A 9,477-nucleotide genomic window follows, 5' to 3' on the forward strand; every position below is an offset into this window, starting at 1 on the left:
ACTTCCCTTCCCAGCAGCGCCGGGGCTGATCCCACCGCGTGTCCAGCTCCATGCACGGGCAGGGACACGGGTGGTGGCCTCCCTCCTCCTGGCTCGTCCCCCCGCATCCCCCGGGGACCCGGGCTGTGCCGGGGGGCCCGGCCTGGCACGCTGCTGGGAAGGAGCTATTTCCAGAAGGGCCGTGCTGCGCGGCTGGGAGCCCCGTGCCCTTTCCCAGGCGCGGAGGGCCGTGGGGAGGAGGAGATGCGACTCCTCTCCAAACAGCTGCACCCGAGTGACCGCAGCCAGCTCCTCCAGCGCGCTCAGCCGCGAGCCTGTGCCGCTTTTGGTAGAGCGGAGGCGGCCGGACTCCAAACCGCTGCTCGGGGAGGACACCCGGACCCACACCGCTGCTGCACAGCACAGTCCTTGGCTCTTGTTTGCCAGCAGCCTTTAGTCTGTAAAAAAGGGGTGCCGGGGGTTGCCGCACCCCGCGGCCGCCCTGCGCTCCCCCCGCCGCAGCGGCGGGGACGAGCGCCCTGGGCCCTCGCTGTCCCATCGGGGCTGGCAGCGGCACAGCGGCAGCTGCGCCCTGGCACGCAGCGCGGCACCAGGCAGGGCTGGGACGGGCGCGGGGAGAGCTGCCAGCTGGGGCCCTCCCGGGGGCACCGGCACCGCGCGGGGCTCAGCCTCCCCACCGCGGGACCCCGGCTGCCCCGGGGCACGGCTGCGGCACGGGAGGGTGGGGACGGTTTGTCCCCCCGCCGGCTGTGCCATCCCCGTGTTTGCACAGCTGAGGAGTGACAGAAGAGAGCGAGACCTTTGTCCAAGCGTGTAATCAGCCACGAAGCCAGCCCTTGGCCGGACCTTACAGAGCACGGGCAGGAGGGAGCCGGGACGCAGCTCTCCCTCAAGCGGCAGCCGAGAGCCAGGGGCTCTCCCCGGGGGGACCCCCCGCCCCGGGAACAGCCTGGGACCCGCGCAGCAGCCTGCGGTGGCAGACACCAAGGGAGAGGCCTGGGGGCGACGGCTTTGCCGGAACCCCCACCAGCCCAGCGCCACGGGACGAGTTAGAGCCTGGACGCGCTGGAGCGCGGCTTCCCCCGCAGCGGCGTGAGCCCCACCGGCCCCTCCGAGGGGTTTTCTCCGTCCCGCTCCCCTCTGCCCAGGCCGGCCTAGTCCTCGGCGGGCAGCCGGCGGCGTGGGAAGCGCCGCTGGATCTCGGTGCGCACGTCATCCTGCGCGGGGAGAGAGGGGGATGGGGAGGGCTGTGCCCGGGGGGGGTCCCGCCACCCGTCCCCTCCCCAGCGCCCCGGTCCTCACCGGCCGGCCGAGCTGGCCCAGCAGCGGGAGGAGGCGCAGCAGTTCCTCGTCCTGCGGGTCCCCCCACCACCTCGGCACTGGGATCCAGTTGGCAGCCTGGGGAGAGAGGGCGAGCGCTGGCCATGGAGGAGCCGCCGCAGCCGTGGTGCTCCCGGTGCACCCAAACCACCGCCCCGGTGCTGCCGGTACCTGGGTGGGGAAGCCCTGGATGGTGTGGTCCAAGGCCACCGTCTTGGCCAGGTCCCTGCCCAGGCGGGTCAGGTCCTTCCAGTAGCAGCCCCGGGCGCAGAGGCAGTCCCGCTGGGAGAGGCAGCGCCTGGAGGGGGAGGCAGCGCCCGTGGGGACCGGTCCCTGCCACAGGGGAGGTTCCCAGCGGGGTTTCACCAAGGCCATCACCTGATCAGCTTCTTCTTGGGGTCCAGCACATCCAGGACCTTCTTGGCGTAGTCCTGCTTCGCGGTTGTGAAGATGAAGATCTGGGGGAGCAGGCGGAGGTCCCTGCGCAGGCTGCCCGAGTCCCCCCGCCCCGCCGCCGCAGCGGCGGCACCCCGCCGGCTCCCCGCAGACCCCGGGGAACGCAGGGGCTCCGGGTACCTCGTAGGTCTTGGAGAGGCTCTCCAGGAACTGCTGCACGTGGGGACGCAGCTTCACGTGGACCTGGAAGGGAAGAGCATCTCCAGGCAGTCCCAGAAAAGCGCCAAAACACCAGCGCCCATGTCCCGACATCAAGGTGACCCCCAAGAGGAGGGCCAGCACCCTGAGCAGGATCCCAGGGGTCTCTCGGCCACCCTCTCCCCTGGGATTTCAGCCCCAGGGGCCCGCTTCTCCTCTGGCTGCTAGGGAAGGGCAGAGGCGCAGAGGACACGTGGACACCGCGGCTCTCCGCAGCCCTGAGTCACGGCCCCGGGGACCCAGCACCCCGCTGTCCCACCCCCAGCACACGGGCACCCACCTCATAGGAGTCTCCCTGGAAGACCGTGGTGAAGGTGGCCGCGGCACCGCGCTGCCAGCCGGCGAGCACGGAGGAGCAGACCAGGGTCCCCTCCTGCAGGACGGGGAGCAGAGTCAGACCCCGACCCCGACCCCGGCCCCGGGGCCGCAGCCGCCGCAGCCCCCCCAGCTCACCAGCTCCAGGACCAGGGTGCGCTCCAGCGTGCTGCGGGTCTTCCGGGGACCTTCCCTGCCGGGCGCCGGGGCCGCGGGGACCAGCCTGGCCGGAGGAAGGCAGAGGGTCGGCGGCGCAGCGGGGCCGCGGGGACCCCCTCCCGCATACTCACAGGCCGGGGGCGGCGAGGTCCTGGCGCTCGTCCGCAGGGAGCCCCGAGAAGTAGGCGCCCCTATAGCCGGGCTGCAGCGGGGGGCTCGCAGGCTCTGTGGGACAGAGGGGTCCCGTCAGCGCAGCCTGGGGCACCCCCCCCAGGCAGGGATCGGCCCCGGGGGCCGCGCTCACCCCTTTCCCTGGGGCAGGGGGGAGCAGACGTGGGCCTGCAGCGCTCCCCTTCGAGCCGCAGCTTCGCCAGCCGGCCCTTCCCGGGGGTGACGGGTGCCAAGGGGGGACACGGGACACGCTGCTGGGGGTCCCAGCCCCGCAGTGGGCAACGCTCCCCCTGGTCCCCTTCTCTCTGCCGGCTCTTGGCCCGCCGGCGAGCCCCAGCCTTGGTGGCCGAGAGCCCCAGGTCCCCGCTTCTCTCCCTGCGGGGTCTCTTTGCGCGCGGGGTGACTGTCCCCAGACCCGCCATGGCTGGGACAGCCAGGCAGGGACACCCCAAGCGCGGGACGCCCGAGGGTGACAGTGCAGAGCCCCAGCCCCGGGGCTGCCGGGCATCGCTTGCTCCAAAAGAGCTGCTGGAGCTGGGGGTGCTGCCCCACCCCGGGGACCCCCGAGGACCCAGCAGACCCCCCCCAGCCAGGGACAGACCCCCCCCCAGCAGCCCCAAAACAGCCATAGGGGGTGGGAGGGGGCACTTTTATAGGGTGGAGGCACCTTTCCAGCCCTAATCACCCCAAGGTGCCTCCACCCGTGCTCCGGAGCACCCAGGCGTTACTGGGACCAGCTGGGGAGCCCAGTACAGAGCCCCAGCTGCCCCCAGGGCTCATCTCTGGCTCCTGGTGATTAATTACCGGTTGCGCTAAGGACCCTCCCGGGGTGGCAGCTGCCACCCGGGGCACCCCAGGGCACCCACCCCAGGTACCCCCCTACTGCAGCCCCAGCCCTGCGCCCAGTTTGGGAACAGCCACCAGCGACACGAGCTGGGAGAGCTCAGCCCGTCCCCAGCACCGGCTCCAAACCCAGCCCCAGATGGGTGCGAGACCACCCCAGGAGCCCCGAGCGGGCGACGCGCCCCAGGGTGCCCAGCGCGGCGCTCCCAGGGTCGCCGTCCCCGCAGCACCCCCGGGCACGTCCCGTCCCCGTGTGGGCCCCGTGGCTGCGCCCACCCGCCCGCGGGTTGGGTTACGGGTGAGGGGGCTCCGGCACAGGGAGGCACCCGCTCGCCTCTGCCGGAAGGGAGATAAGCGGCGGGTCCCCGACCTCGCGAGGCAGAGCCTGGCAGGTGTCCATCTCGGGGACAGGGACACGCTGCCGGCGGCTGCGTTGCGCCGGGGGCTCCGCAGGGGGATGCGGGAGGGGACCCCCTGCCCGGGCACCCGGGGGTGGGGAGGGCATGGGACGCCCTGGGCCGGCTCCAGGCGGGAAGGGGCACGCAGCGAGCGAGGTGATAGACAGGTTTATTTTCTGCCAAAAAATAAATTACCACCCTCCTCCACCCCCCCGCAGCCAAGCGACCCCAAGGACGGCGAGATGCCCGGCACGGGGCGGAGGGCAGGACGGGGGCCCTGGGGGCCCCGGCGCCTCCACGGCCATGGACGGGGCTCGGCGCGGGGCAGGAGCGTTTCCAGCCCCCGGGTTCGCCCTTGGGGTCCCGCCGGCCGCCCCCTCCCCGGGGCGATGGAGCCGGGGGGCTCAGGGCGGCCTGGGCGGGGGGCAGTGCCGGGCTGCCTCCCGCACCAGCCGGTCCTCGCGGGGCGTCCACGGCCGGGCGTAGCCGTCGTCCTGCAGCAGGATGCGGTTGAGCGTGCGCTCGTAGTTGACGTGCCGCCGCGCCATGAGCAGGTACTCGCCGCCCTCCTGGAGCGGGGGGCAGCCGCAGGTGTTGGGCACCCACACGTACTCCCGAGGCACCAGTGGGAAGCGGTGCCGATACGGCGTTTTCACCTCCACCTCGTAGCGCGTCTCCTGCCCCACCAAGCGCCGCGCCAGGATCCGGCCCTGGAAGACTGCGGGGCGAGCACAGGGCACCCTGAGCCGGGCACATCTCCCACCATCGCCCCGAGCCCCTTCCCGTCCCTGGCGCTCACCGAAGTCGCTTTGGCAGAAGTGCCGGATGCGCTGGGAGCGTCCCTTGGCCGGGCGGCACCTCCCGCATCGCCCTGTGGGGGCAAAGCTGCAGCGGTTCAGGGGGGAGAGGGGACATGGTACCCCCAAAACCCCCTCCTGCAGCAGAGAGGGGGGACACGCCAGGCTCCCAAGGGCCCCGGGGAGGGTTAAGTCAGGGGGCCCTTTTTTAGGGTCCCCATCTCATGGAGAACGCCTGGGGCTCTCCGGGACCCTCCCCGCAGCAGAGAGCCCAGGGGCACGGGGGGCTGTGGGGACCCCCGTGGGGGAGCAGGCACCTGCGGCAGCCCCGGCCCCGCTCCGGCCAAGGGGGCTTCTCGGTGGCGGCTCCATGGCAGAGCCCCTGGTCCGGGGCGGCGGCACGGGGGCCGGGGTGACCGGGGGCTCCCGGGGTGGGGGGCTGCCGGCCTCCCGGGGCTGGGGCTGCCGCAGGGGGCTGGCGTCGCCACGGCCAGGCTGGGGGTGCCCGCGGGGCAGCCAGAACTCGTACTCGATGCCGGGGTTGGGCTCCTGCAGCAGGACCTGCGCGGGCAGGGGCAGAGCTAAGGGGAGCCGTGGGGGCCGGGGGCCAGTTGCCCCCGTCGCCGCGCTGGCCCTGCCCTCACCATCACGTGCAGATCCTCGTCGGTGGGCCCGGGCGCCTCCAGGCTCTCGGTGCCGTCGGGGGCCCGGGCATAGTGCAGCCGGGTGCCGGCCACCTCGTACGGCCCTGGCCAGGCGATGGACCAGTCCCCGTTGAGCACGTAGCGCCCATCACTCGTCATCAGGGCTGCGGGAGGGAGCGCGTCCGGGGGGCCGAGCACCGCACGGTCCCTGGGACCCCCGCGCTGGCCTGGGCTGGGGGCAGCCCGGATGCCTGGGTCCCCACCGAAGGCCTCTCCCGAGCGGGGAGGGCAGCGTGGGCTGGGAGAGCTGCGGTCGGGGCTCGGGAGAAATCTGCTTTCTTGTAAGAACTTGGCTTCGGTCCCAAGCCGGAGCCAAACCCTGGTGTGCAAAACCCCTCGAGCCCCCAGGCCCTGGTCGCGGCGGGGATGGGGCCCCGGCTGCTTGGGGAGGGGGACGGGAGGGGTCTGGGGACGGGGATCCCGGTCCTGTCCCGTGGTGGCTGGCCTGGCCCCGCTCCAGCTCAGCCCTTCCCAAACCCCACGGCCGCGGCCTCTGGAAAGGCCGCGAGTGCCAGCGAGGTCACTGAACCCGCGATGCTCAGAACAGCGTCTGAGTGGGGGAACCGGCACGGCACGGCACGGCACGGCCACCCCCTGCCTGCCCTGCCTGCGCCCACGGGTGGCACCAACCAGGACCGACTGGGATGGACTGGGACTGACTGGGACAGAGACAGGACACGTCCTACCGAGGTAGTTGCGGCTCTTGTCTGTCACCTTGATGTGAGTGGCCCCAGCCGGGATCTTGGTCACGTTCACGTACCCAAAATAACCTGGCGGGGGGGCAGAGTCAGGGCAGAGCCGGGGCACGGCGCGAGGGGACAGCCCGGGGACGGGGGGCCAGGGCTGGGGCGGGAGGGGACCGGGCACGGAGGAGCTCTGGGTCTGGGGCAGCCCCAGCCCCGTCCCAGCCACCAGCAGCGTTAACCCAGCCGGGCCCCACGTGCTGGGACCTCTGGGGCACCCGGTGACGGCCCTGGGGTGCCACCCGGGGCCGTCTGTCCTCACAGGCAGCATCGTCCCCGCAGCCTGGCCAGGCAGCCTGTGGACACTGGCTATGGACCACACCGGCCCCGGGTGCCCCCCAGGGACCTCTGAACTCCCCTGGGGACCCTGTGGACCACAGGGGTGCCCCAGGGACCCCCCCAGCCCCTGGAGGAGCGATACCCTCTGCAACGGGACAAAATCACCCCAGGGAGGGGCCTCCTCCGAGCCCGCTGTCCCTGTCCCCACATGTTGGGGACAGGAAGGGAGCAGGGACGATGTGCTGGCGGCCATGGGGCAGATGGAGAGGGGACGGGGTGACGGGGGACCCAGGCGATGCCTTGGGGACGCAGACAGGAGGACAGGGGAGCCAAGAGCCAAAGCATTCACCCATGGAGGGGGCCGGGGCAATGGTTCATTCACCGGAGGAGGGGTCCGCGCCCTGGAAGAGCCGGTGCACGAAGAGACACGTGTCGTGGCCGCCGCCGCACTGGCCGCAGGCGTCGGGCCGCGCACCCGAGCCCAGGATCCCGTCGCAGCCCACGCTCTGCGGGGAGCCGAGAGGCGGCCTCAGGGCGGGGGCTTAGGGCTGGGGGTCCCGGGGGTCCCGGGGGTCCCAGCCCCACGTGCACGCACCAGGCAGCGCCCGCTGATGCAGAGGTCCGGGGAGCCGGGGCCGCAGCGGGTGCCGTCCAGCACCCGGCCAAAGGTGTAGTAGAAGTTGTGCCCCACGGCCAGGCAGTTGAGGTCGCAGACGTTGGGGGCTGCCGGAGCCGGGCGGGAAGGAAAGGGGGTGACGCCGGTGGCAGCCGTGGCCCCCGGTCAGCCCGGTGATGCCGCCCGCCGCCCCGGGACTCACCTCCGTGGAAGGGCACCCAGCGGTACCGGGCCGGCGTGCCCAGGACGGGCTTGTTGTCGTAGAGGGAGCACTGCATGGCACGGAAGGGCACCGAGCCGCTGGGGCAGCCCTGCGGGAGCGGCAGCATGGAGCCCCACGGCACCGGGATGGGACCAGGATGGGATCGGGACCATGCCGGTGCTGAGGCCCTCGCAACGCTCACCTGGAGCTGGCAGAGCCGGTACTGCCGCGGGTCGCCCATGCACGGCTCGTCCTCGGCAGACCTGTGGCCACAGCGTCAGCGCAGCGGGGCCGGGGCTCGGCCCCCTCGAGCATCCCTGCCTGCACCCTGCGTCCCGCACGGGGATTCTCCCCATCTCCGGGGCCAGGCCACCACCGAGCCACGGAGCTGCACCGGGCTGGGAGTGATGCATCCCCACGGGGGAGCAGGAGCAGGGACCACGATGCCCCGCATGGGGCTGCATCCTGCACCCCAGGATGGAGGCGGCAGGGTCCGGCTCCCCCCGATCCCTTCCCCTCCGAAATCAGGCTGGCATTTGCCCAGGGCACAGCGCGGCGCCCGGGGCCTGCAGGGACGCGTGCGGAGGCCGTGGCAGAGCCGTGTCACGGGGTGCGGGTGCTGCGGGGGGAGCGGGGACACCCCGGGGGGCCGTGCTGCCCCGACCCCCACTCACCGCAGGCACCTCCGGGTGCGGAGGGCGACGCCGTCCCCGCAGGAGCTGGAGCAGGAGCTCCAGGGTCCCCAGGGCCCCCAGGCGCCCCGGGCCGGCTGCCGGCGGGGCCGAGCAGGGGCTGGGGGCTTGGGGACCCGCACCGGCGTCCCCAGGGCTGGGCCCTGCGTGGAGGAAGGTGACGGTCAGCGCCGGGGCTGGGCTGGAGCAGCCCGGGGGTGCCACCGTGCACCCCGAACCCCTCACCTGCGCGGTGCCGACGCCGCAGCCCAGGCTGAGCCAGGCCAGGAGCAGCAGCCGCCACGGCCGCCGGTGCCTGCGGGAGCAGAGAGCCCTGAGCCCCACCGTCCCCAGGGAGCGGGGGGCCGGCAGCGGGGTGTCCCACATCCCGGCATCGGTGCCGCCAGCGCTGCCGAGGCGGGGGCCACCGCTGCGTCCCCCACGGGGACCCCAGCGAGGGGGAAGGAGGCGAGATGGAGGCAAGACGAGACGCAGCGGGAGGGTCCCCGCCGCCGCCGGCACCAGCCGGGGATGTGGGGTCTGGTGCCACAACGGCAACGCCGCGGCCTCCGACCCCGAGCGGGGCCGGGCGGGTGGGCGCAGCCGAGCGGGCGACGCCACGTCCCGCACATGTGCCCACGCGGCTCCGGGCACGGGGAGCCGGCACCGCCGCGCCCACGGCGGGGAGCCGGCTGGGCTCGCTGCCTGCCGGGACAGGACCAGACCTGCGCGGCGGGGCCCCGGGACTCCATGTCGCTCCCTGATCCGGATCTGGCCCCGCCATGGGGGGAGCGGGATGGGGGGCAGCGGGGGACCCCCCGGGGCCCAAAGCGCCCGACCCTGGAGCGCCCAACGTGCCCAGCCGGGGGGTGCGGGGGGTGCGGGGGGTGCAGGGGGGTGCAGGAGTCCCAGCCCCGTGTCGGGGAATCCCCCAGCCCAGCCGGTTTCCTCCCGCCGCGCAGCTCCCACGGGGACCGGGGGGTCGCGAGTGGCCGCCCGCAGCCCCGGACGCCTGGGGCCCCTGGCAGGGCAGGGGATGGGGTCGCGGGGGGGTCCCGGTGCCGTCGCTCCGGGGCGGGGGGTCCCGGGGAGGGTCCTGTGGTGCCCAGACCCCGCTGGCAGCCGTGGCGGGGGGCACCCCGTGCCTCAGTTTCCCCGCAGGAGCGGAGCTGACCCCGGGCAGGGTGTGGAGGGGGGGGTGTCTTGGGGGGTCCGCGAGGGGTTAAGCAGAAATCAGGACCTTACCCGGTACCGTGGGGTCCCCCGCGGGGGACCGGGCAGCCCCGATACCCCCACCCGGCCATGCCGCCCCTCGTCCGGGGCGTCCCAGCGGTTCAATCCCGGCCTGGCGTCTCGGTGACGGGGAAGGGGGACCGGGGACGATCGGGCATCGCCTGCGCAGCTCCGGGGGGGCCGGGCGAGGCTTTCCCCCCCCTTCACCGCTCGCCTCCCGTCCCTCCCCGCTGCGTTATTAATATCCAGCCCCAAAGGTGCGCCCAGCCCTCCCCGGCCGCCCATTAACCCTTTGGGGCCCGGAGCGCTGGTGGGTACAGGGGGGCTGGGGGGGTCCCGGGGGGGCGCAGATGCTGTGGAGCAGCATCTGCG

At 73.6% G+C, this 9,477-nt stretch overlaps 2 protein-coding genes across 4 annotated transcripts; both read right to left on the reverse strand.

Moving 5' to 3' along the window:
• Positions 1-1,154: 1,154 nt before the first annotated feature.
• Positions 1,155-3,041, reverse strand: LOC309599570 (CTD small phosphatase-like protein 3; the record flags this gene model as incomplete). Its single annotated transcript, XM_082331118.1, has 9 exons — positions 1,155-1,217; positions 1,303-1,398; positions 1,492-1,618; positions 1,699-1,778; positions 1,897-1,959; positions 2,255-2,347; positions 2,428-2,512; positions 2,580-2,673; positions 2,753-3,041. 9 exons carry the CDS (start codon positions 3,039-3,041, stop codon positions 1,155-1,157), a joined length of 990 nt encoding a protein of 329 aa, XP_082187244.1.
• A 1,102-nt stretch (positions 3,042-4,143) lies between these two features.
• On the reverse strand, positions 4,144-9,251 carry ADAMTSL5 (ADAMTS like 5). 3 transcript variants are annotated; one of them, XM_082331572.1, is made up of 12 exons: positions 9,118-9,251; positions 8,119-8,188; positions 7,876-8,036; positions 7,404-7,464; positions 7,202-7,310; positions 6,979-7,106; positions 6,766-6,889; positions 6,048-6,131; positions 5,302-5,465; positions 4,975-5,218; positions 4,660-4,731; positions 4,144-4,578 (listed from the first exon to the last, which is right to left on the reverse strand). In XM_082331572.1, exons 1-12 carry the CDS (start codon positions 9,174-9,176, stop codon positions 4,265-4,267), a joined length of 1,590 nt encoding a protein of 529 aa, XP_082187698.1. In that variant the 5' UTR covers positions 9,177-9,251; the 3' UTR covers positions 4,144-4,264. The 3 variants fall into 3 exon arrangements, with proteins under 3 accessions (XP_082187698.1, XP_082187697.1, XP_082187699.1); XM_082331571.1 differs by having other exon boundaries at positions 5,302-6,131; XM_082331573.1 differs by lacking the exons at positions 6,979-7,106; positions 7,202-7,310; positions 7,404-7,464; ... (1 more) ...; positions 8,119-8,188; positions 9,118-9,251 and having other exon boundaries at positions 5,302-6,131; positions 6,733-6,862.
• Positions 9,252-9,477: the final 226 nt, after the last annotated feature.

Source organism: Platalea leucorodia (genome assembly GCF_965183815.1).
Source record: "Platalea leucorodia genome assembly, chromosome: 21".
Lineage (NCBI taxonomy): Eukaryota > Metazoa > Chordata > Aves > Pelecaniformes > Threskiornithidae > Platalea > Platalea leucorodia.